The sequence below is a fragment of the Papio anubis genome, chromosome 1 (genome assembly GCF_008728515.1).
Source record: "Papio anubis isolate 15944 chromosome 1, Panubis1.0, whole genome shotgun sequence".
NCBI lineage: Eukaryota > Metazoa > Chordata > Mammalia > Primates > Cercopithecidae > Papio > Papio anubis.
In genome coordinates, this window is record NC_044976.1 from 43,403,548 (window position 1) to 43,428,793 (window position 25,246).

A 25,246-nucleotide genomic window follows, 5' to 3' on the forward strand; every position below is an offset into this window, starting at 1 on the left:
AAAACATCTGTGAACTATAGAGCTAGGGAATAAAAAAAGCAGTTCAGAAAGGTAGCCTTGAAAGAAGGAAATATGTCCATGAAAGACAAAATTAGTACTTCAAATGTCCAAAGCTCTTAGTGACTCTAAAAAAAGGTCTTTAGTTAACAACAAGATCTTTAATTTTCCCCCAAAAGATCTCCAGGGATTTTCAGATCCTGATTCCCTTCAAATCTACAAAGGTCCCTAGGCTCAGGGCAATGCCAAATGTTCTTGAGGTCTGCTCCCTTCTTCCCCGTTCCCAGCATCATCATGTGTGTGGGAGGAACTGAGTTGTTTTTATCCTGCTCACTGCATAAGTACAGCAGAAGCCAACTGGGAGTTCTATTCCCCAATATGCTCATTGTACAATGCTTAGCTCCTAGAAGGGTGGGTAGAAAAGAGCTGACAGGCAAAGAAGCAGTTTATAGTAGCTGCATGTTTAAAAACTGAAATTCATCTAGACACCCTGTGTGAACACATTTAGATTTTCGGCACTGCTGTGAATGAGATCGTAAGAATTTCTAGCCTAGTGCGAGAAATGGTGTGCATGTTGATATAGTCCACAGTGACTCAGTGAGGAAGGAAAGCCATCATTAATTTAAACTGAGTGTGTTGGCTAGGTGTAATGGCTCATGCCATAATCCCAGCACTTTGGGAGGCCGAGGTGGATGGATCACCCGAGGTCAGGAGTTTGAGACCAGCCTCCCAACATGGCAAAACCCCACCTCTACTAAAACTACAAAAAATTAGCCAGGTGTGGAGGCACGCACCTGTAATCTCAGCTACTCAGGAGGCCGAGGCAGGAGACTCACTTGAACCTGGGAGGTGGAGGTTGCAGTGAGCTAAGATTATGCCACTGTACTCCAGCCTGGGAGACAGAGCAGACTCTGTTTCAAAAAAAAAGGAAAAAATAAAAAACAAAAAAACCCAAAAACTGAGTGTGTCTTGCCAGCTTATATGGCTGCACAGAATGACTTTTTCCAAACCAAGCTAAGTTCAAAGTTTGGGAACCAGAGAAAGGTATTGGGTGAGAACAGAATGAAGAAAACCCAGTTGCACAAAAAAATGTCAAATACAAGAGAAACTTAGTTTTATCACAGGCTTCTCTTTGCCTAAATATGAATGTTAACAGAAAGGAAGTGTCATGGATGGCTTCTGAATTCAGATGCCAGTGGAACTGGAGCTTGAAACTAGAGACAACAATTCGGATGAGGATAAAAGCTTCCTACAGTAACTTAACTATCTTGCAGTGTTCAATGCAACAACATAACTCCTCTATTTGAAGACCTTCAGATAATCACCTTCTACTTTATTTGGCAATCTTTTTTTTTTCTTTTTTTTAACTGAGATGGAGTCTTGTTCTGTCACCCAGGATGGAGTGCAGTGGCACGATCGCGGCTCACTGCAAGCTCTGCCTTCTGGGTTCACACCATTCTCCTGCCTCAGCCTCCTGAGTAGCTGGGACTACAGGCGCCTGCCCCCACACCCGGCTAATTTTTTTGTATTTTTAGTAGAGACAGGGGTTTCACCATGTTAGCCAGGATGGTCTCGATCTCCTGACCTTGTGATCTGCCCACCTCGGCCTCCCAAAGTGCTGGGATTACAGGCGTGAGCCACTGCGCCCAGCCAGATTTGGCAATCTTAAACATGTTCCAACAAAGAAGTGTCTTCTCTCCCACTAAAAGAATCAGAGCTAATTCACTGCTTCCTAATCACTGCAATTTAGAAGAAACTAGAGACCAAGATATGCTTGAAATAATCAAGTATGCTCAGAACTAGGGAAAAGGGAATGACCTACGGCTACTACTTACTAGCTACCTTTAATTTTAACAAGAGATGCTGGGGCAAGCACCTGTGGTGTGGCTATCTGGTATTTGCTATATAGGAAGGCACTAGCCATACCATCCCAATGCCTGATCTTGGTCTCACTGTAAGTGGTAGGAATAACAGATTCTTGATTGTTAGGAGTGCATATGGAGTTATCAAACTAGACGTCTGCCTGTTCAGCAGGGTAGGCTATCTCACCATAGCCCTGAGGTGCTCAGGCCCTCTCAAAAAAAAAGCAGTTGTGTTGAGGTGAAAACCCTGGACTCAAAGCAGCAGAGTCTGCCAACAGTGGAAGGATTCTTAAGAGTTCCAAGTGCTGCTCCAGGTCCAGTTTTTAGGTGACCTTGTGCGTTTGTTCTTGTTCTTGTCCACATCCAGCTTTCCTTTCTGACTGATGGCCCGGCTGACTGATAGTGATTTCAGGCTCAACACTAGACACAGAAACAACAGCATACATACACTACTCTATGAGCTTCCATTAATTGTGTAATAAATTCTTTATTTTCTATGACTCACAGCATTTCTGTTTCTCTGATATAAAAATTGCTACTAGAAGTGGTCCTGGGGAAAAGAAAAAAAAAAAACCAGAATCTTGAAGATGGGTTTGCTGAACTTGTTCTGTGTTATTTGGAATTGGTTCTCTGATTTGATTAGATTTAAAGGCCTATCAACTAATTGGATGAGGCCCACCCAGATTAGCCAAGATAATCTCTCTTACTTAAAATCAATGGATTGTTGCTATTAATTACATACAAAAATACCTTCATAACAACACCTAGATTAGTGTTTGACGGAATAAATGGATACTACAGACTAGCAAAATTGATACATAAAACTAACCATCACACAGACTAATGAGAGCCACATGTCTAATAAGTAACACAGGAATTGGCAAAGCCTTCCTAGGCAGAATCACACTGCTGTTCACCCTCACCCATCTCAACTCAGCGTGCAAGAACCTGCTGAGATCTAGAAGTCTCTCACTCCCCAAGAGGTGCTCAAGAAAGCACTCTGCACAGCACCACTGACAAGAAGCTTCTACTCAAAGATAAGCCCAAGAGTGTTATGTCTCTCAAGTTATCCCTCAAAGCTGCCTGGCCCATACAACACTGGGTGAAAACTGACACATTCATTTGCACTCCACTCTAGTCTCACTGGTCTAGCCAATATGACATTTCAGCAGGTCATGCCCATCATGAGGTAGAGTCTGTTTTCTCATCTCATGAATCTAGGCTGGCCTTGTGACAGCCTTGACCAGAATTCTCCCAAGTACACTAAGCAATATTCCTACTGTCTTCAGGCCTGGTTCTAAGCTGGTTGTGTAGGAGATGGTCATGGCAAAGGTTCATTGAAGGATCACTCAAGAGTTCATGCCTCAAAGCTTTGTTTCAGCTTCTGCATGGCTAGAGTTATACTAAATTTAAATATATATACATTTGAGATGGAGTTTTACTCTTGTTGCCCAGGCTGGAGGGCAGTGGCACGATCTCGGCTCACTGCAACCTCTGCTTCTCAGGTTCAAGCGATTCTCCTGCCTCAGCCTCCCAAGTAGCTGGGATTACAGGCATGCGCCACCACACCCGGCTCATTTCTTGTATTTAGTAGAGACAGGGTTTCATTATGTTGGTCAGGCTGGTCTTGAACTCCTGACCTCAGGTGATCCACCCACCTCGGCCTCCCAAAGTGCTGGGATTACAGGCATGAGACACCGTGCCCGGGATAAAAGATATTATAAAACAACCTAGCTCAGACATTCCCCACCCTTGAGGTTCAACAGCTGGGTAAGTAACTTTCTCCTAAGTACCAGGTATGTACAAGACACTAAGTTGACATCTATATATTAATGCTTACAAATTTATATCTGAAGCATAGTCCTATCCTCGGAGCACTGAGTCTATACATGACCTCCTCCTGTTTACCTGGATCCCCAAATGAACTTTGGATTTCCCTGCTACAAACCCAGTGCTCCCTATCTCATTACTATCCTGCTGCTCAAACCTGAAATGTGAGTCTTTTTTGACACCACTCCACTTCTCAACCCCAAGGTTCAAACACCAAGTCCTCAGATTTTACCTGCTAAATCCTTCTCTAATTTATCTACTTTTCTCCAACTCTTCTGTCAATACCCTAGTTCAAATACCATTACTTCTCCCTGGATTACTACAATACCCTCCTTTACTTGGTCTCTCTGCATCCTCTCTTACCCAACTCCAATCCCTTCTCCATATCGCATCCAGAGTTATCTTTCGAAGGCAAATTTGATTGTGTCATTCCCTAATAAAATGCTTTGGTAGTAGCTGGGCGCGGTGGCTCATGCCTGTAATCCCAGCACTTTGGGAGGCCAAGGTGGGCGGATCACGAGGCCAGGAGATGGAGACCACCCTGGCCAACATGGTGAAACCCTATCTCTACTAAAAATACAAAAATTAGCTGGGTGTGGTGGGGCATGCCTGTAATCCCAGCTACTTGGGAGGCTGAGGCAGGAGAATCGCTTGAATCAGGGAGTTGGAGGTGGCAGTGAGCCAAGATTGCGCCATTGCACTCCAGCCTGGCGGCAGAGTGAAGCTCCGTCTCAAAAATAAACAAAAAATGCTTCGGTAGTTGGGACTATAGTAGATTGTTTTAAAAATGGTCACAGCTGGGCGCGGTGGCTCACACCTGTAATCCCAGCACTTTGGGAGGCTGAGGTGGGCGAATCACCTGAGGTTGGGAGTTCGAGACCAGTCTAACCAACATGGAGAAACCCTGTCTCTACTAAAAATACAAAATTAGCCGGGCATGGTGGCGCATGACAGCTACTCAGGTGGTTGAGGCAGCAGAATTGCTTGAACCTGGTAGGCGGAGGTTGCGGTGAGCCGAGATCGTGCCACTGCACTCCAGCCTGGGCAACAAGAGCAAAACTCCATATCAAAAAAAAGAAAAAAAAAAAGGTGACCACAATTATTCCCCTCTCTGTACCCGTATCCTTTTGTAAAGTGACTTTGCAGCTCCTCCCATCATGAGGTAGAGTCTATTTTGTTATCTCATGACTCTGGGCTGGGCTTGTGACTGCTCTGATCCAAAGAATGTGGTGCAAATGATGCTGTTCCAGCCCTTTCTCCAATACACAAGGTTAAGAAGTCTCATCTCTGCCCACAAAGACTCTGTTGCCAGAGCACATTCAAACACAAGATGACACTCTGGCTCCATTAATGTCCTCTTTCAACAAATTTACTAGGATTCTACTATATGTCAGGCCATGTATTAGACCTTAGGTCTACAAAGACAAAATACAACCACTATCCTTATGTAACTTATAATCCAGAGCAATACAGGGTTATAGATGTTACCACAGAACTTTCCTCAGGATATAGGGGAGCACAAAGGAAGAAGGACAGTTCTGCCTATAACAGGAAAGATTAGAAAAATCTTCACAGAAAAATGATACTTGAGCTGAGTCTTGAAAGAAAAATGGGTACTTAGCCAGGGAGAGAAGAGTAACTTTGGCTGAAGGATTACCAGGAATGGTGAAAAGTAAAAGGACAGAGGCATTAAAAGGAATGCAGAAGTTAAGAGAACTATAAGCAATTTTTCATAGCTACTGATAGAATGTTGAGAATGGGGTTGTGGTAGAGAAAGATATAAGGCTGGAGGGGTAAGCATGATTAGATAACTGAGGGCTTTAGGAATTTGTGCTTTATTCTATAAGCAATGTATTTATAGGTTTGGGGTAAAGAGATAGCAGAAAGCAAAGTTGAAAATTCTGGAGAGTGTTGAAAAATCTAATGGCGAAAAGGTTCCAGGAGTGGCAGAAGAAAGGGGGTAAAAGGCATAAATTGAAGGGACTGGCCCCAAACTTCTTCCAATGCTGGAGGAAAGGAATCGAAGGTGGGTCTGAATAAAGGCAAAGTCATGGATGGGGTAGCTGGGGAAATCAGCAGGCCTGTGTTTTGACAGGAGAGTGGTGATGGCAGAGAACAGCTTCTGAGAGGAGTGAAAAGCTGGCCCAGGACAAATGGAACAATGCAGAGTGATTCTGAGGGTTCAGCTAAGATAGGAGCCATGAATTTATAGTGCTGCCAATTTATATCCGTACATAATATTTCTCCTAAAGACTTTGGACTTGGAGAGAAATGCCTGAAGGCACAGGACCTAGACTGGATGAAGAAGGAAATGAAGGAAGAGAGAGAGAGAGAGAGAGGGAGAGAAAAAAGAGAGGGTAGGAGTGGTAGTAGTAAGGGACTAGAAAGATTTGAGGCTGAAATGAAGGAAACAGGATTCTGAGTAAAGATGGCAGATTAAACACAAGTGTTAACTCATCCTCCTTCTGAAAACTCATTGAAGTGTCAGTACAGAATTTTTTTTTAAGACATAAACCCACAAGGACAAAGACCACAAGAAGAGATGATGACAAAATTTCGGAAGCTGGAAAACCAAAGGATGGTGGTGGTAACAGATTCAGCATATCCAAGAAAGCTGAATCCTAAACCATCTATAAGCAAAGCTAAGAAGCAACTTGATTTGTATCTCAGGAGCCCTGAAATGATCACGAATTGGCAGCACAGCTTTTACCCACCCAGGCAGGAGATTGGAAGATTGTTCTCTGAAGTCTATACAGCCAGCTCCAAAGAAAAGACTTAAAGATATTGACGTGGGTTCTCTTATAGCCATATCATTTTATAGAAGTAAATTAAAAGTACAGAAGAGTAACAATACACTGGACAAGATACCTTGGGAAAGGTTTGTGATCCTAATTTCCACAAGCCCCTTTCCCCGCCTATACTTGCCCCCACCCCAAACTGCAAATCAGAGATGTATTTTGGGAATTAGGGCTGGTTAGTAGCAGTGGAGGTACTAATTTACATAAATAGTATTTCAAGACTTCCACACCACTGGGAAAATAATCAAGGGTTTAAACCATTTCTCACCATCTGTAGTCCCAGAAATACATATCTGGCCATGATCTTTGAGGTCTTGACTGAAGTCCTTGACTCCCCAGATATAAATGTCTAAACCTTCCAAGATGACCTTGTGAACATTTTATTCCATTTTAAAGATATCCTTTAGGAGCTTGTTTTAATATTTTCATTACTCTTCCAGTAAAAAGACTTGACAACTATTCAAAAGAAAACAATGTAACATTGGGGAAAAGCTACATGATTTTCTTATTAAATATTTGGCACAAATATCTTTTACTTAATGAACTATTAAAAACATATGTCTGTCAGAAATAAAGCAGGAATTTTAGAGCTGGTGGGGGGGGGGTTTCTTTAAAGACCAACTAAGCCAATTTCAGCCGGGAAAAACTGAGGCTTAGAAAAATAAAGTTATTTGCTCAAGGTCACACAGCTGGTTTTCTCCAGCCTAGATTGCAAATTCTCTGAACTTGAATTTTCAATATCAAGCTCTTTCTACCAGTAACATTGTTTCCCACTACATGTAATGCCTCTCCAAGTCAGAAAGGCATCAATCAGACATGTAGGAAAGGTGTTGTGCTTTGTTTAAATCCAATGAGGCCCTTTGGAGTAAAGTTACTAGTACTGACTGATGACTAAATAGCTTGCTGCGGGGGCTGCCTCTGCATCTGACCATATTCTAACAAGTGTCTTTGAAATCAAGCAAACATTTTATCCCTCCCTGCCCCCCAGTAATGCTTTTTTTTCTTTCTATTTTTTTAAGAGAGAAATGGGTCTTGCTATGTTGCCGAGGCGGGTCTGAAACTTCTGGGTTCAAGCAATCCTCCCACCTCAGTCTCCTAAAGTGCTGGGATTACAGGTGTGAGCCACCACACCCAGCCTCTCTCTCAGAAAGAGAGAAAACTGACAATGACATTCTATCATTGTCCTTTCCTCTCTTTTTTTAAATTTTTAAAAAAAATTTTCATAGGTTTTGGTGGTATTTCGTTACGTGAGTAAGTTATTCAGCGGTAATTTGTGAGATTTTGGCGCACCCATCTCCTGAGCAGTATACACTGAACCCAATTTACAAAAGTTAAAAAAACTTTACAAGAAGTTTCTGATTTTCCTATACACATGAAGGCCTTATCCATGATAACTGGTGTTTGCCCACTAGGAACTAGCCTCCATCTTTAGAAATTCAGCTTTTTAAAAAAGATAAAAGACAGCAGGAAGTACTGTATTCTTATAATCAGAAAGTGCTTGAAAATTTGAATCTAATTAGCTTTTAACCAGCATCTCACTGAGGCAGGAGGAGCACAACACCCCAGAGGGTCATAGGAAGGAGAGAACATTTTTATGCGTATTTATCCAGCCAGCAACCCTTTTATAACTACACACCAAAGATCCTGAATCACTGGGGTGTGGATTACAAATTAAAATAACAAGGAAAACAATCTGCCAACAAATAAAAATGCAACCTACTCTTAGGAAACTGACAGAAGATCTATCTGGTCTCAGTGACTCCAGTGCTTAGTCAAGGCCCTGAGCTTGACATCTATGAAGGAAAAAGACACATCCACCTGCTTTTCATTATCACCTCACCTCTGACTATGTCCATCTTCTTTGCTGCCATCATGCCCAAGCCTTGCTCTTGTTGTCGAATATAATTACAATTAAGGCATTTACTAACACTCCATTGTATGGAGCCATAAACTAGTTCCCAGGGAGGTTAAACAGAAAGCAGAAAACAACCTCCACCAACCCTTTAGTTGTAACCAGAGAAACAGATGACTCTTGCTTTTAAGAACTTAATGTCTAAGGCTGCTATCTCTAATACAGAACAAAGCATAAACATCAGTGCTTGATGGATGCATGTGAGTCAGGTCCTCATTTCACATAATAATTGCTAATCACAATTAGTTTTCCTTTCTGTATTCCAAAGGACATAATTCCTTGAGAGTCTTGAATTTAGCAATGTAACACTGTGATACTTTTCAAGTCTTATACCTTAAATCTATCCTACACACTTCTGTCAGATTATTTTTTTTCAGAATCCTATATTTGAATAATCATTTCCTTCCTCAAAAGTCTTTAATAATTCCCTGGTATTCAAGGCCCTCTATTTTTAGACCAACCTAACATCTCAGCCAAGTTTCCCAACATGAACCTTCCATTCAGGTCAAATTGTCCTTCCCCACCTTTGCTCATGGCATTCTCTGTATATAGGATTCAGCTAGCTTCCCATGTCCCTTTCCATATCTGGACCAAATCAATCTTTCAAGTCCGAATTATTCTATTCGGTTTCCCTGACCACCTCAGCCCCTAGGATTAGATACCTCCTTTGAATTCTTAGAATACTGTCTGTTGGCCATAACTGTTCAGTATCTGATATTCCTTGCTATTGTTTGTTAACCTTTTACATGCATAATTCTATCTTCCACCAAGGCTGATGAGCTATTTGAGATAAAGTCCCCTGCCTCAAGGAGAAAGTCTTCTGCCTTAAATACCAAAACAGTGGTTTGACCAGATTTGAAGGATGTGTGCCTGAAAAGTAGAATGTCCTCATGAATAAGGACCAGTTCTGTCCCTAACTGGAGATGACACTGAACAAAACCCCTTCTTCCTCGCTTTCAGAATCACTGCCTGAAATATAGAAGACTGGACTAACTAAATGACCTTCCAGCTGTGGCAGTTTATAATTCTAGAAATATTACTTTGGGGCAAAAGCAATTGCGTTTTTTTAAATGGCAAAAACTGCAACTACTTTTGCACCAACCCAATAGCTACAAATAAGATCATATTTTTTAATACATTAAGAGATATTTATTGTTTAATTGCATCTTGTGGCGAGCTTTTCTGAAATACAAAAAAACTCCCTCTGCTTCCTACGTTTTGATTTTGATAAATGGATTTAGGAAAAAAAAAATCCAAAACAAAACCCTTACTTCTTTCTTCACAGAATTCCAGAGCTAGTCAGCTATTTCCTGACCACTGTAAGAAACAAGCTGTGCTCACAAGGCTCCATCACAGATATTCTTTATGGAGAAAAAAAAGAACCTGAGTGGGGTCAGCAAACTACAGCCTGCCAGTTAAATGGCCCTATTGCCTGTTTTAATGGGAAAAAAAAAAAAATTCTTGTACAGATAGGGTCTCGCTCTGTCACCCAGGCTGGAGTGGAGGGGCATGAAAAAAGTTCACTGTAGCCTTAAATTCCTGAGTGCAAGGGATCCTCCCGTCTCTGCCCCCAAATAGCTGGGACTACAGGCACGCGTCACCATGCCCAGCTAATTTTTCAAAAACTTTTTGTAGAGATGGGGGTCACAGGATGTTGCCCAGGCTGGTCTCAAACTCCTGGCCTCAAGTGATCCTCTTGTCTCGGTCTCCCAAAGTGGACATCAGAGGTGTGAGCCACCACACTCAACCTTACTTGCTTTTAAAACTTTTTAAATTAGGAATTTTTTCTTTTTTTTTTTTTAGACAGAGTTTCGCTTTTGTTGCTCAAGCTGGAGTGCAATGGCGCGATCTCGGCTCACTGCAACCTCCGCCTCCCGGGTTCAAGTGATTCTCCAGCTTCAGCCTCCCAAGTAGCTATAGGTGTGAGCCACCATGCCTGGGTAACTTTTTGTCTTTTTAGTAGAAATGGGTTTCACTATGTTAGCCAGGCTGGTCTCGCACTCCTTACCTCAGGTGATCCACCCACCTCGGCCTCCCAAAGTGTTGGGATTATAGGTGTGAGCCACCGTGCCCAGCCGGAGTTTTTAAAATACAGAAAAGTATAAAGAAAAAAATAATAATCATCAATACTTCCACATTCCAGAATTGTTACTATCTCAGCTAAATGTTGTTTTTAAAAAAGAAACATCACATTTATTTTATGAAAAAGGATGTACTTATCTTACAGAATTCAAGGACTTTAGAGAATTACTAAGAGTTTAAAAAATTCTCCCTCCCTCCCTCCCTTCCTTCCATTTATTTTTTTGAGACGGAGTCTCGCTCTGTCACCCAGGCTGGAGTGCAGTGGTGCGATCTCGGCTCACTGCCAGCTCCGCCTCCCAGCTTCATGCCATTCTCCTGCCTCAGCCTCCCAAGTGGCTGGGACTACAGGCACCCGCCACCATGCCCGGCTAATTTTTTGTATTTTTAGTAGAGATGAGGTTTCACCGTGTTAGTCAGGATGGTCTCAATCTCCTGACCTTGTGATCCGCCCGCCTTGGCCTCCCAAAGTGCTGGGATTACAGGCGTGAGTTAATGTGCCTGGCCCATTATTTATTTTAAAATTTTATATATATTTTTTGGCCAGGTGCGGTGCCTCATACCTGTAATCCCAGCAGTTTGGGAGGCTGAGGCAGGTGGATCATTTGAGGACAGGAGTTCAAGACTAGCCTGGCCAACATGGTGAAATCCTGTCTCTACTAAAAATACAAAAATTAGCTGGGTGGTAGTGGCGCATGCCTGTAATCCCAGCTACTCGGGAGGCTGAGGCAGGAGAATCGTTTGAGCCTGGGAGGCGGAGATTGTGGTGAGCAGAGATTGCACCACTGCACTCCAGTCTGGGCGACAGAGTGAGACCGTGTCTCAAAAAAAAAAAAAAAAAAAAAAAAATTTTTATTTTTTGAGATAGGGTCTCGCTCTGTCGCCCAGGCTGGAATGTAATAGCATGATCACAACGCACTGCAGCCTCGACCTCCCAGGTACTTTCTCTCAAGAATGATGAAAATTCACTGCAGCCTTGACCTCTCAGGCTCAAGCAATCCTCCTGCCTCAGCCACCTCAGCAGCTGGGATTAGAGGCACGTGCCACCGTGCTCAGTGAATTAAAAAAAATAATTTGTAGAGATGAGGTCCTGCTATGTTGCCCAGGCTGGTCTTGAAATCCTGGGCAAAAGTGATTCTCCAGCTTAGGTCTCCCAAAGTGCTGGGATTACAGGAGTGAGCCATTGTGCCTGGCTTTAATTCTCATTACCCAGGAGTAATAATCATTATAGACACTTCTTTATGTACATATACAAATAGATAGATGTACTGTTATAAAAAACAAAATGCTATTTTAAAAATTTTATTTTATTTTAGGCCGGGCGCGGTGGCTCAAGCCTGTAATCCCAGCACTTTGGGAGGCCGAGACGGGCGGATCACGAGGTCAGGAGATCGAGACCATCCTGGCTAACACGGTGAACCCCGCCTCTATTAAGAGCAAAAACTAGCCAGGCGAGGTGGCGGGCGCCTGTAGTCCCAGCTACTCGGGAGGCTGAGGCCGGAGAATGGCTGAACCCGGGAGGCGGAGCTTGCAGTGAGCTGAGATCCGCCACTGCACTCCAGCCTGGGCGACAGAGCCGGTGACTCCGCCTCAAAAAAAAAAAAAAAATTTATTTTATTTTAATATAAAAGCATCACCATGCTGTGGCTCACGCCTGTAATTCCAGCACTTTGGGAGGCCGAGGCGGGCGGATCAGGAGATCGAGACCATCCTGGCTAACACGGTGAAACCCCGTCTCTACTAAAAATACGAAAAATTAGCCGGGCGTGGTGGTGCGCGCCTGTAGTCCCAGCTACTCGGAGGCTGAAGCAGGAGAATGGCGTGAACCCGGGAGGCGGAGCTTGCAGTGAGCCGAGATCGCGCCACTGCACTCCAGCCTGGGCGGCAGAGCGAGACTCCATCTCAAAAAAAAAAAAGTATTCAATTTTAGTGGTATTTAACAAAAGAAAAAGTAAAAATGAAGGAAAAAGTAAACTTAATATATCTTCACCATTAAAGATACTATTTCTTAGAAGATCTCGTGCCTAAAAACAGATTAAGAACAAAAGATTAAGAGGCTGGAATTATTATGGTATTTTTTTTTTTTTTTTTGAGACGGAGTCTCACGCTGTCGCCCAGGCTGAAGTGCAGTGGCCGGATCTCAGCTCACTGCAAGCTCCGCCTCCCGGGTTTGCGCCATTCTCCTGCCTCAGCCTCCCAAGTAGCTCGGACCACAGGCGCCCGCCACTTCGCCCGGCTATTTTTTGTATTTTTTAGTAGAGACGGGGTTTCACTGTGTTAGCCAGGATGGTCTCGATCTCCTGACCTCGTGATCCACCCGTCTCGGCCTCCCAAAGTGCTGGGATTACAGGCTTGAGCCACCGCGCCCGGCCCTATGGTATTTTTTTAGGTTTGTTAATTTTTTCTAACTTCCTACTATGAAAGATGATGTTGTTAACATTCAGCAATGTTTTTCTTTTTTTTCTTTTCTTTTTTTTTTGAGACGAGTCTCGCCTGTAGCCCAGGCTAGAGTGCAGTGGCCGGATCTCAGCTCACTGCAAGCTCGGGCCTCCGGTTCACATCTTCCGCCCTCAGCCTCCTGAGTAGCTGGGACGACAGGCCACCACCCCGCCCGGCTAGTTTTTTTGTATTTAGTAGAGATCGGGTTTCACCGGCTAGCCAGTGGGAGATGGTCTCGATCTCCTGACTGATCTCACCCGCTCGCCTCCCAAAGTGCTGGGATTACAGGTTTCTGAGCCACCGCCACCGCAGCAATGTTTTTTCTTCCCACACTTTTATCTCTTGATTTTGGCAGTTTGTTTATATATATATATATATATATATATCTTTTTTTTTTTTTTTTTTTTTTTTGAACGGAATTGCTGTTACTCCAGGCTGAGTGCAGTGGCGATCTGGCTCACTGCAAGCCCGGCCTCGGTTCACACTTATTCTCCTGCCTCTAAATCGAGTAGCTGGGATTACAGGTGTCCGCCACCACGCCTGGCTAATTTTTTGTATTTTTAGTAGAGACGGGGTTTCACTGTGTTAGCCAGGATGATCTCGATCTCCTGACCTCAAGATCCACCCGCCTCAGCCTCCCAAAGTGCTGGGATTACAGGCGTGAGCCACCATGCCCGGCAATGGCAGTTATATTTTTATGTTGTCCAGGTTCAAGATATTTAAATTACATTCTGCAACCATAATTCCTATAGTTGTTGTGTGTCAGTTCTACATATAAATGGGCTAAATGTTAACGACCATGGTTTCTCTATTACCATATTCTTTATTTTGACTCAATTCTTGGCATTTTATTTTATTTTAATTTTGAGACAGGGTCTCTCTCTGTCGCCTAGGCTAGAGTGCAGTGGCGTGATCTTGGCTCACTGCAGCCTCTGCCTCCTGTGCTCAAGCAATCCTCTCACCTTGGCCTCCGGAGTAGCTGGGACTACAGGGATATGCCACTGCACTTGGCAATTTTTGTTTGTTTGTTTGTTTGTTTCATAGAGATGAGATCTCACCATATTGCCAGGCTTATCTTGAACTCCAGGGCTCAAGTGATCCGCCTACCTTGGCCTCTAAAAGTGCTAGGATTACAGGCTGGTTGAAGTTTTATTTTCAAGAAGGGCTCAGGCCTGGCATGGTGGCTCCCTCCTGTAATCCCAACACTTTGGGAGGCCAAGGTGGGAGCATCACTTGAGCCCAGGGGTTTGAGACTAGCCTGGGCAATATGAGACTTTATCTCAACAAAAAGCAAACAAAAGTTAGCCAAGTGTGGTGGTGCACACCTGGCTCTTTTAGTGGTGGCTACTCAGGAGGCTGAGGTAGGAGGATTGATTGAGCCCAGGAGGCAGAGGCTGCAGTGAGCTGAGATCACGCCACTGTACTCCAGTCTTGAAGAAGAGCAAGATTCTGTCTAAAAAAAAAAAAAAAAAAAGAGCTCAGGGCTCATATGTCACAAGTCTTTTCATGCCTGAGAATGTCTTCCTACTGCTTTCATATTTGAATAAAATCTTCATTGTTTATAATATTCTTTTTTTTCTGGTTATCTATCAATCTGCATACTCAGTTTATAATATTCTTGAGTTCCACTTTCTTTCCCTGAAAAGTCTGTGGACAGGATATTGTTCCTCTTGTATTAAATGTTGGGAATAACTCAGAGGTAAGCCTAATTTTTTCCTCCATGTAAATGATTTGCTTTTTGCCTCTGGATACTTGAAGAATTCTTTCTTTATCCCCAAAGCTTAATAAGTACATAAGGATATATCTGGCCAAATTATCTTAGAACACACTATACTCTTAAAATCTGCAGATTTGCCAGGCATGATGGCTCACGCCTGTAATCCCAGCACTTTGGGAGGCTGAGGTGGGCTGATCACTTGAGGTCAGCAGTTTGAGACCAGCCTGACCAACATGGTGAAATCCCATCTCTACCAAAAATACAAAATTAGCCAGGCATAGTGGCACATGCCTGTAATCCCAGCTACTCGGGTGGCTCAGGTAGAGAATTGCTTGAACCCGGGAGGCGGAGGTTGCGGTGAGCCAAGATCGCGCCATTATACTCCAGCCTGGGCAACAACAGCAAAAACTCCATCTCAAAAACAAACAAACAAACAAACAACAAAAAAAAACTGTAGATTTTACTTGATTCAGAAATTTTTAATGTATTATACCTTGTTCTTATTTTTAAAAATTAAAATTGAAGTTACATATGCACATAAAACGGCAAGTCGTTTCTCAAGCTTTTAAGGAAAAAACTGACCATCTATTCCCTTTCCTGCCCATTTTATGTTCCCCAGATATGCCCATTTTTAACTCTTTTAGCAGATCCACTTAGTATTTATTTTTCCACCAATAACACTTTTTTTTTTTTCTTTTTTTTTTGAGATGGAGTCTTGCTCTGTCTTCCAAGTCCAGGTTGGAGTGCAGTGCAGTGGCACAATCTTGGCTCCACTGTAACCTCCGCCTCCCAAGTTCAAGCGATTCTCCTGCCTCAGCCTCCCGAGTAACTGGGATTACAGGTATTTGTCACCACACTCAAATAATTTTTCTAATTTGAGTAGAGAGGATTTCACCATGTTGACCAGGCTGGTCTCGAACTCCTGACCTCAAGTGATCTGGCCATCTTGGCCTCCCAAAGTGCTGGGATTATAGGAGTGAGCCTCTGTGCCCAGCAATAGCATAGTTGCTTTTTTTTTTTTTTTTTAAAGACAGAATTTCACTCTTGCTGCCCAAGCGGGAGTGCAATGGCGCCAGCTTGGTTCACTGTAACCTCTGCCTCCCAGGTTCAAGCAATTCTCCTGCCTCAGCCTCCCGAGTAGCTGAGACTATAGGTATGCGCCACCAAACTTGGCCAATTTTCTGTATTTTTAGTAGAAACGGGGTTTCACCAAGTTAGACAGGCTGGTCTCAAACTCCTGACCTCAGGTGATCCGCCTGCCTCTGCCTCCCAAAGTGCTGCCAATAGCATTCTTATACTGGTATTTCTTGGGTTTTCCATTTCAGGAATAATCTGATTTTCCATTGTGGAAAACAGGACTTAACTTATTTTCATCATCAACCCTGCTCCCATCATATACACCCATACTTCCTTATGCCTTTTACCTTCCCAATAATTGTTATATTATTTTGGTCAGCTCAATAATCGATGCTTAAATTATTATGACTTCAGCTCCATGTATTAGCTACTAACTATAGAAGAGGACGATTTCACTCTTCCCTCATGTGTCCAACATACTAACCTCCTCTCATCATTCCAAAGTAATTAAATCATAATTTGGGTTAGACTGTATCAGTGATTGCATTAGCATGCATATTTAAATATTAGTTACAGGCCAGGCTTGGTGGCTTAGGCCTGTAATCTTAGCATTTTGGGAGGCTGAGGTGGGTGGATCACTTGAGGTCAGGAGTTCGAAACCAGCCTGGCCAACATGGTGAAACTCCATCTCTGTTAAAAATACAAAAAAAATTAGCCAGGCGTGGTGGTGCATCCTGTAATCCCAACTACTTGGGAGGCTGAGGCAGGAGAATCACTTGAACCCAGGAGGCAGAGGCTGCAGTGAGCTGAGATCAGCCACTGCACTCCAGCCTGGGCAACAGAGTGAGACTCTGTCTCAAAAAAAAAGAAAAAAAAAAAAAACAACTAGTTACAGCTGAACCATGCAGTCGCTAAGAATTTTTTCACCTGCACATTTTTGTAGTTTGCCTTGGTGTGAATAATCGCTTTCTTGATTTTCTAGGTGCTTACCAATACAACTCCAAACTAACTACTAAGTGCTCCAAATCATCTCAAAATGTTGAAACACATCACATTGTGTCATTTTCATCAGAAGAAATATGATCATCTTGAATAAATCATTCCCAAGTTTTCTGACCTATTCCAGTCTGGTCTGGTTGCCATTTACACTGGGTGTACATGTGTTAGCCTGGAATCTCCCTTCATCATCATCGTGGGGATTCATTTTATCTTAATTGAATGTCTTTTTTTTTTTTTTTGAGACGGAGGCTCACTCTGTCGCCAGGCTGGAGGGCAGTGGTGCAATCTTGGCTCACTGCAATCTCCGCCTCCCAGATTCAAGTGATTCTCCTGCCTCAGCCTCCTGAGTAGCTGGGATTACAGGCATGCACCACCATGCCCGGCAAATTTTTTTTTTTTTTGTATTTTTAGAAGAGATGGGGTTTCTCCATGTTGGCCAGGATGGTCTTGATCTCCTGACCTCGTGATCTGCCCACCTTGGCCTCCCAAAGTGCTGGGATTACAGGCATGAACCACCACACCCGGCCTGAATGTCCTTTTTCCTTCCTTTCCTTCCCTTCCTTTCCTTCCTTCCCTCCCTCCCTCCCTCCCTTCCTTCACACCCAGCCTGAATGTCCTTTGTCCCTCCTTTTTTTCCTTTTTTCCTTTCTTCCTTCCTTCCTTCCTCCCTCCCTCCCTCCCCCCCTCCCCTCCCCTCTCCTTCCTTCCTTCCCTCCCTCTATCCCTCCCTCTCTTTCTTCTCTTTCTTTCTTCTCTCTCTCTCTCTCTTTTTTTTTGAGCAGAGTCTCCCTCTGTCGCTCAGGCTGGAGTGCAATGATGCGATCTAGGCTCACTGCAACCTCTGCCTCCCAGGTTCAAGCATGAATGCCCTTTTTCTTATATCCTGTGTCTTCCTCTTTCTTAGTTTATGCTAAGGTTTTGGTGTTACATAAACTCTAGCAGCTTTCCTTTTTTGATTTAATTTTTAATTTTTGTGGATACATGCTAGATACATATACTGATGGGTTACATGAGATATTTTGATACAGGCATACAATATGTAATAATCACATCGGGGTAAACAGAGGTATCCATTACCTCAAGCATTTATCCCTTGAGTGACAAACAATCCCATTATACTCTCGTAGTTATTTTAAAATGTACAATTAAATTGTTTTTGATTATAGTTACCCTGTTGCACCAGCAAATATTAGGTTTTATTCATTCTTTCTAACTAATTTTTTGTACCCATTAACCATTCCCCCCTCCCCCCACGCCCCCACACTCTCTACCCTTTCCAGCCTCTGGTAGCCAACCTTCTACTCTCTATCTCCATGAGTTGCATTGATTTTTAGCTCACACAAGCAAGTAAGTGAAAACATGTAGTTTGTCTTTCCGTGCCTGGTTTATTTCACTTAACATAATGACCTCCAGTTCCATCCATGTTGTAGCAAATGACAGGATCTCATTCTTTTTTATGTCTGAATAGTACTCAATAGTGTATTTGTACCACGTTTTCTTTATCCATTCATCTGTTGATGGACACTTAGGTTGCTTCCAGATCTTGGCTATTGTGAATAGTGCTGCAATAAACATGGGAACGCAAATATCTCTTCAATATACTGATTTCCTTTCTTGTGGGTATATACCTAGGAGTGGGATTGCTGGATTGTATGGTAGCTCCATTTTTCATTTTTTGAGGCGCCTTCAAACTGTTACTCATAGTGGCTGTACTAATTTACATTCCCATCAACAGCATATGAGAGTTCCCCTTTCTCCACAACCTTGCCAGGATTTGCTACTGCCTCACTTTGGGATAAAAGGCATTTTAACTAAGGTGAGATGACATCTCATTGTTTTTATTTGCATTTCTCTGATGATCAATGATGTTGAGCACCTTTTCATATATCTGCTTGGCATTTATTTGTATGACTTCTTTTGAGAAATGTCTATTCAGATCTTTTGCCCATTTAAAAGCCCAGATTAGGTTTTTTCCTATAGAGTTGTTTGAGTTCCTTCTATATTTTGGTTATTAATGCCTTGTCAGATGGGTAGTTTGCAAATATTTTCTCTCATTCTGTGGGTTGTCTCTTCACTTTATTGATTGTTTCCTTTGCTATGCAAAAGCTTTTTAACTTGATATGATCCCATTTGTCCATTTTTGCTTTGGCTGCCTATGCTTGTGGGGTATTACTCTAGAAATCTTTGCTCAGACTAATGTCCTGGAGACTTTCCTCAATGGTTTCTTGTAGTAGCTTCAAAGTTTGAGGTCTTAGATTTAGGTCTTTAACCATTTTGATTTGATTTTTGTATATGGAAAGAGACAGGGGTCTAGTTTCATTCTTTTGCATATGGATATCCAGTTTTCCTAGCACCATTTATTGAAGAGATTGTCCTTTCCCCAACGTATATTCTTGGCACCTTTGTCAAAAATGAGTTCACTGAAGGTGTATGGATTTATCTCTGGTTCTTTATTCTGTTCCACTGACCTATACGTCTGTTTTTATGCCAGTACCATGCTGTTTTGGTTACCAAAGCTCTGTAGTATAATTTGAAGTCAGGTAATATGATTCCTGTAGTTTTGTTCTTTTTGCTTAGGATAGCTTTGGCTATTCTGGGTCTTCTGTAATTCCATGTAATTTTTTTTTTTTTTTTTTTGAGATGGAGTCTTGCTCTGTTGCCCAGGCTGGAGTGCAATGGCACAGTCTCAGCTCACTGCAACCTCCGTCTCATGTGATTCTCCCACCTCAGTCTCCCAAGTAGCTGGGATCACAGGTGCCCACCACCACGCTCAGCTAATTTTTGTATTTTTAGTAGAGATGGGGTTTCACCACATTGGCCAGGCTGGTCTCGAACTCCTGACCTCAAATGATTCACCTGCCTTGGCCTCCCAAAGTGCTGGGATTACAGGCATGAGCCACCATGCCCAGCCAATTTCATATAAATTTTAGGATTGCTTTTTCTATTTCTGTGAAGCATGTTATTGGTATTTTGATAGGGATTGCATAAAATCTGTAGATTGCAGCCAGGCGTGGTGGCTCATGCCTGTAATCTCAGCACTTTGGGAGGCTGAGGTGGGTGGGTCACGTGAGGTCAAGAGTTCGAGACCAGCCTGGGCAACATGGTGAAACCCCGTCTCCACTAAAAATACAAAAATTAGCTGGGCGTGGTGGTGGGCGCCTGTAATCCCAGCGACTTGGGCAGCTGAGGCAGGAGAATCGTTTGAGCCTGGGAGGTGGAAGGTGCAGTGAGCTGAGATCATGCCACTGCACTCTAACCTGGGATATAGAGCAAGATGCTCTCTCAAGAAAAAAAAAAAAAATCTGTAGATTGCTTTGAGGAGTAATTGTAACAACTACATTGTAATAATACTGATTTTTTTCAATCCATGAACATGGAATATCTTCCCATTTTTTGTGTCCTCTTCAAATTATTGCATCAATATTTTATAATGTTCATTGTAGACATCTTTTGCTTCTTTGGTTAAGTTAATCCCCAGGTATTTTATTTTATTTGTAGCTATTATAATAGAATTTTCTTGATTTCTTTTTCAGATTCTTTTTTTTTTTTGAGACTGAGTCTTGCTCTGTTGCCCAGGCTGGAGTGCAGCGGCACCATCTTGGCTCACTGCAAGCTCCGCCTCCCAGCTTCAAGCACTACTCATGTGTCAGCCTCCCAAGTAGCTGGGACTACAGGCACATGCCACCATGCCCGGCTAATTCTTTTTCAGATTCTTTGCTGTTAGCACATAGAAATACTACTGATTTTCATATGTTGATTTTGTATCCTGGAACTTTACTGTATTTATCAGTTCTAATAGTTTTTCATGGAGTCTTTAGGTTTTTCCAAATATAAAATTATATCATCTGCAAACACAGATAATTTGACTTCTTCCTTTCCAATTTAGATGCCCTTTATTTCCTTCTCTTGTTTGACTGCTTTAGCTAGGACTTCCAGTTCTATGTTGGGTAACAGCAGTAAAAGTGTGCATCCTTGTCTAGTAGCTTTCTGAAAACAGATGCATGGAAAGCAAATGTCTAAAAAGTTCTCATGACGAGTTGATGGGTGCAGCACACCAACAAGGCACAAGTATACATATGTAACAAACCTGCACGTTATGCACATGTACCCTACAACTTACAGTATAATAATAATAAATTAAAAAAAAAAAGTTCTCATTCTACTCTCATATTTGATCGATAGTTTGATTAGATAGAAATAAGAATGTTAAAGGCATTGTTTATAGTTGCCAGTGTTGCTGTTAGGAAGTTCAAAGCTATTTTAATTCCTTTGTATATGATATCCTCTCTCCTCTCCGGGAGCTTGTAAGGTCTCTTTGTTAGCAGTTATAAAATTTCACAATGATAAACTTGGTATGTTTCTTTTCTCCATTTTACTGGGAACTCAGTTTCCTTTCAGTCTAGAAATCCAGCTCCTTTTATCCTAAGAAAAATTAAAAAATAATTTCACTGATGTTTTCTTCCCCCTTCATTTCTTTCTTTCTAGAAATCCATGTTCTAATTCAGAGGCATTACTTCATTAATTACATTTAATCACCTTTGTATTTCATTTCTATGAGATTCTAATTTCTTTCTTTTCTTTCATTCCCTCCTTTCCTCCCTCCCTCCCTTCTTCTCTTTCTCCCTCCCTTTCTTTCATTTTTTGAGACAGGGTCTTGCTCTGTCACCCAGCCTGGAGTACAGTAGTACAACCATGGCTCACTGCAGCCTCAACCTGTTAGACTCAAGCGATCCTCCAACCTCAGAGATTCCAATTTCTTTTTTTTTTTTTTTTTTTTTTTTTTTTGAGACGGAGTCTCGCTCTGCCGCCCAGGCTGGAGTGCTGTGGCTGGATCTCAGCTCACTGCAAGCTCCGCCTCCCGGGTTCACGCCATTCTCCTGCCTCAGCCTCCCGAGTAGTTGGGACTACAGGCGCCCACCACCGCGCCCGGCTAGTTTTTTGTATTTTTTAGTAGAGACAGGGTTTCACCGTGTTAGCCAGGATGGTCTCGATCTCCTGACCTCGTGATCCGCCCGTCTCGGCCTCCCAAAGTGCTGGGATTACAGGCTTGAGCCACCGCGCCCGGCCAGAGATTCCAATTTCTTAAACGATTTTCTTTTTTACCTAGATCACTCATATCTGAAACCATTCCTTTTTTCCAACAATTTGATTTTCAGTGGTGTTTATTCCATTCTTTTGCTATTTTAAAATGTATTAACTCTGTAATTATTTAAATCTGGTTTTGTTTTTTTTTTGAGACCGAGTCTCACTCTGTCACCCAGGCTGGAGTGCAATGGCACGAGATTGGCTCACTGCAACCTCTGCCTCCCCAGTTCAAGTGATTCTCCTGCCTCAGCCTCCCAAGTACCTGGGACTACAGGCACATGCCACCACGCCCGGCTAATTTTTGTATTTTTAGTAGAGACGGGGTTTCACTGTGTTAGCCAGGATGGTCTCCATCTCCTGACCTTGTGATCCACCCGCCTCTGCCTCCCAAAGTGCTGGGATTATAGGCATGAGCCATTGCAACCGGCCAATCCTCTTTTTTTTTAGTTCTATAATATCCTCTTTTTTATCATCTCATTGCTGAACTTTTATTTATTAAATTCATGTTTTAATAAGTAGTTTTATGGTTATGCAGTTGCATAGTTTTAAGAAAATTTCTTTTATTTCATGAGCTATATTCTTTTCAGGATAGCTTCTTTGTCTTTTACAGGATATTTTTCTTGCTTTCATTGTGTTTTCTGTAGCATATTTGTACAGCTGACATTCTGATTCTTTTGATCTTATTCATGCTTGAGTCACGGCTCTGCCTGGATGTTTTATTTGTTTTGATATAACACAAATGAATTGTCTCTTTTCCTTCTGTATCTGATATCAGTTACCATGTAAGTACTGGTGTGGAGAAACTGGGGATCTTAATCCCACTTGGTGGGATTATAAAACAGTGAAAATGCCATGGAAACAGTATGTAGCTTCCTCAAAAAATTAAACATCATAGTTCTCTATCATATGATCCAGTAATCTCACTTCTAAATATATATCCAAAAGAACTGAAAGCAAGGTCTTGAAGAGATGTCTGTACACCCACGTTCACTGCAGCACTATTCACAACAGTCAAGAGGTGGCAGCAACTCAAATGTCTGTCAGAAGATAAATGGATGACAAAATGTGGTACATACATACAATGGAATATTATTCAGTCTTAAAAAAAAGGAAATCCAGTTATATGCTACAACATGGACAACATGGACATTATGCTAAGTAAAATAGGTAAATAAGTAAAATAAAAAGACAGTCACAAAAAGACAAATATTGTATGATTTCACTTACATGAGACATTTAAAGTAGAATCATAGGTAGCAAGGACTTGTGGGGAGGAAAAAAATGAGGAGTTGTTGTTTGATGGGTATAGAATTTCAGATTTGCAAGATGAAAGTTCTCGAGATCTGTTTCACCACAATTTGAACACATTTAACACTACTGAACTGTTCACTTAAAAATAGCCAGTTAGGGCCGGGTGTGGTGGCTCATGCCTGTAATCCCAGCACTTTGGGAGACTGAGGCGGGTGGACTACGGGTCAGGAGTTCAAGACCAGCCCGGTCAATATGATGAAACCCCGTATCTACTAAAAATACAAAAATTAGCTGGGTGTGGTGGTGGGTGCCTGTAGTCCCAGCTGCTTGGGAGGCTGAGGCAGGAGAATCGCTTGAATCTGGGAGGCAGAGGTTGCAGTGAGCCCAGATTGCACCATTGCATTCCAGCCTGGGCAATAGAGCAAGACTCCATCTAAAAAAAAAAGTCCACTTAGAATGGGCCGGGCATGGTGGCTCATGCCTGTAATCTCAGCACTTTGGGAGGCCAAGGTAGGTAGATCACTTGAGGTCAGGAGTTCGCGACCAGCCTGGCCAACATGGCGAAACTCCATCTCTACTAAAAATACAAAAAAATAGCTGGGCATGGTGGTGCATACCTGTAATCCCAGCTACTCAGGAGGCTGAGGCAGGAGAATCACTTGAACCCAGGAAGCAGAGGTCGCAGTGAGCCAAGATTATACCACTGCACTCTAGCCTGGGTGACAGAGTGAGACTCCATCTCAAACAACGAAAAACAAAAACAAAAAACAAACCAAAACAAACCAAAAAAACAAAACAAAACAAAACAAAAACAAACAAAAAGCCAAAGGTTAGAATGGTACATTTTATGTTGTGTTTTTTTCACCGCTTTTTTTTTTTAAAGGGGGTTTTATAACATTGTCAGAAAGACAGTCTTGTTCTTCTCACAGCTGCTTTGCCTGACTCTTATGCAGGATTTGGCTCTACCTTGGCAAGAAAAGACAGAGAAACAGGCTTATGCAGTGAAGAAAAGCCTTCATCTTGTCTCATGGGAAAAATATTCACATACTTTTGTCAATTTCACACAGTATAGTCTAGTTTTCATTCCCTTTCCCACCCACTGGGTGGTTTTATTTTGTTTTAAGACAAGGATAATTGCCAGAAGAAAACACCCTAGGGCTTACTTCTGTAGGATGGATCCCTTAATGACCAGCTCTTCATCCAAGTCTGCTTCATTAGCCATGAAGAGCAGCCTCTTTCCTGTGCTGTCCACTCCAATGAAGTCACGCTGCTCCACTGAATCATACAAAAGAAAAAAAAAAAAAAGTCAAATAAAGCCATTTGCCCTGCCTGCATGAATAAGCCAGGGAACACAGTATCTGCTCAGTGGTCTTGGAACCAACACAGGATTGAAGGATGGGTGCAGTGGCTCACGCCTGTAATCCCAATACTTTGGGAGGCCGAGGTGGGTGGATCACCTGGGGTCAGGAGTTTGAGACCAGCCTGGGCAACATGGTGAAACACTGTCTCTACTAAAAATACAAAAATTAGCCGAGTGTGGTAGTATGCCCTGTAGTCCCAGCTGCTTGGGAGGCTGAGGCAGAATTACTTGAACCTGGGAGGTGGAGGTTGCAGTGAGCTGAGATCGTGCCACTGTAGTACACTCCAGCGTGGGTGACAGAGTGAGATTCCATCTCAAAAAAAACAAAAACAAACAAAAAAAACCCCACAGGATTGAGATGAGAGAGGAGCCATAATAAGTGTGTTAGGCCATTCTGCGTTACCATAAAGAATCTGTGACTAGGTAATTTACAAAGAAATACTTATAATTTATAATTGTCTCATGGTTCTGCAGGGTATACAGGAAGCATACAGGAGGTTTCTGCGGAAGCCTCAGGGAACTTTTTACTCATGGTAGAAGGTAAAGTGAGAGCAGAATAGTCACATGGCAAGAGAGGGGAATAAGAGAGAGCTGGGGGCAAGATGCCACATACCTTTAAACGAGAACTCACTCACTATCACAAGAACAGCACCAAGCCATGAGAGATCCGCACCCATGACCCAAACACCTCCCCCGAGGCCCTATCTCCAAAACTGGGGATTACATTTCAATATGAGATTTGGGGGAACATGCAAACTATACCAATGAGTGTCCTATAGCACATGTCATGGTATTTAAAACATGGGTGATCAAATTTGTTTTGTACTGCTCTAAAGGATA

General features: G+C 42.5%; 1 protein-coding gene across 1 annotated transcript in view; it reads right to left on the bottom strand.

The window, feature by feature from the left end:
• EIF2B3 (eukaryotic translation initiation factor 2B subunit gamma) overlaps positions 1-25,246 on the bottom strand; it is a 139,312-nt gene that overhangs the window by 58,799 nt on the left and 55,267 nt on the right. Inside the window, exon 5 of the mRNA XM_017960993.3 lies at positions 24,210-24,321. Within this exon, the coding sequence (XP_017816482.1) occupies positions 24,210-24,321 (112 nt within the window). The remainder of the gene's footprint in view (positions 1-24,209; positions 24,322-25,246) is intronic.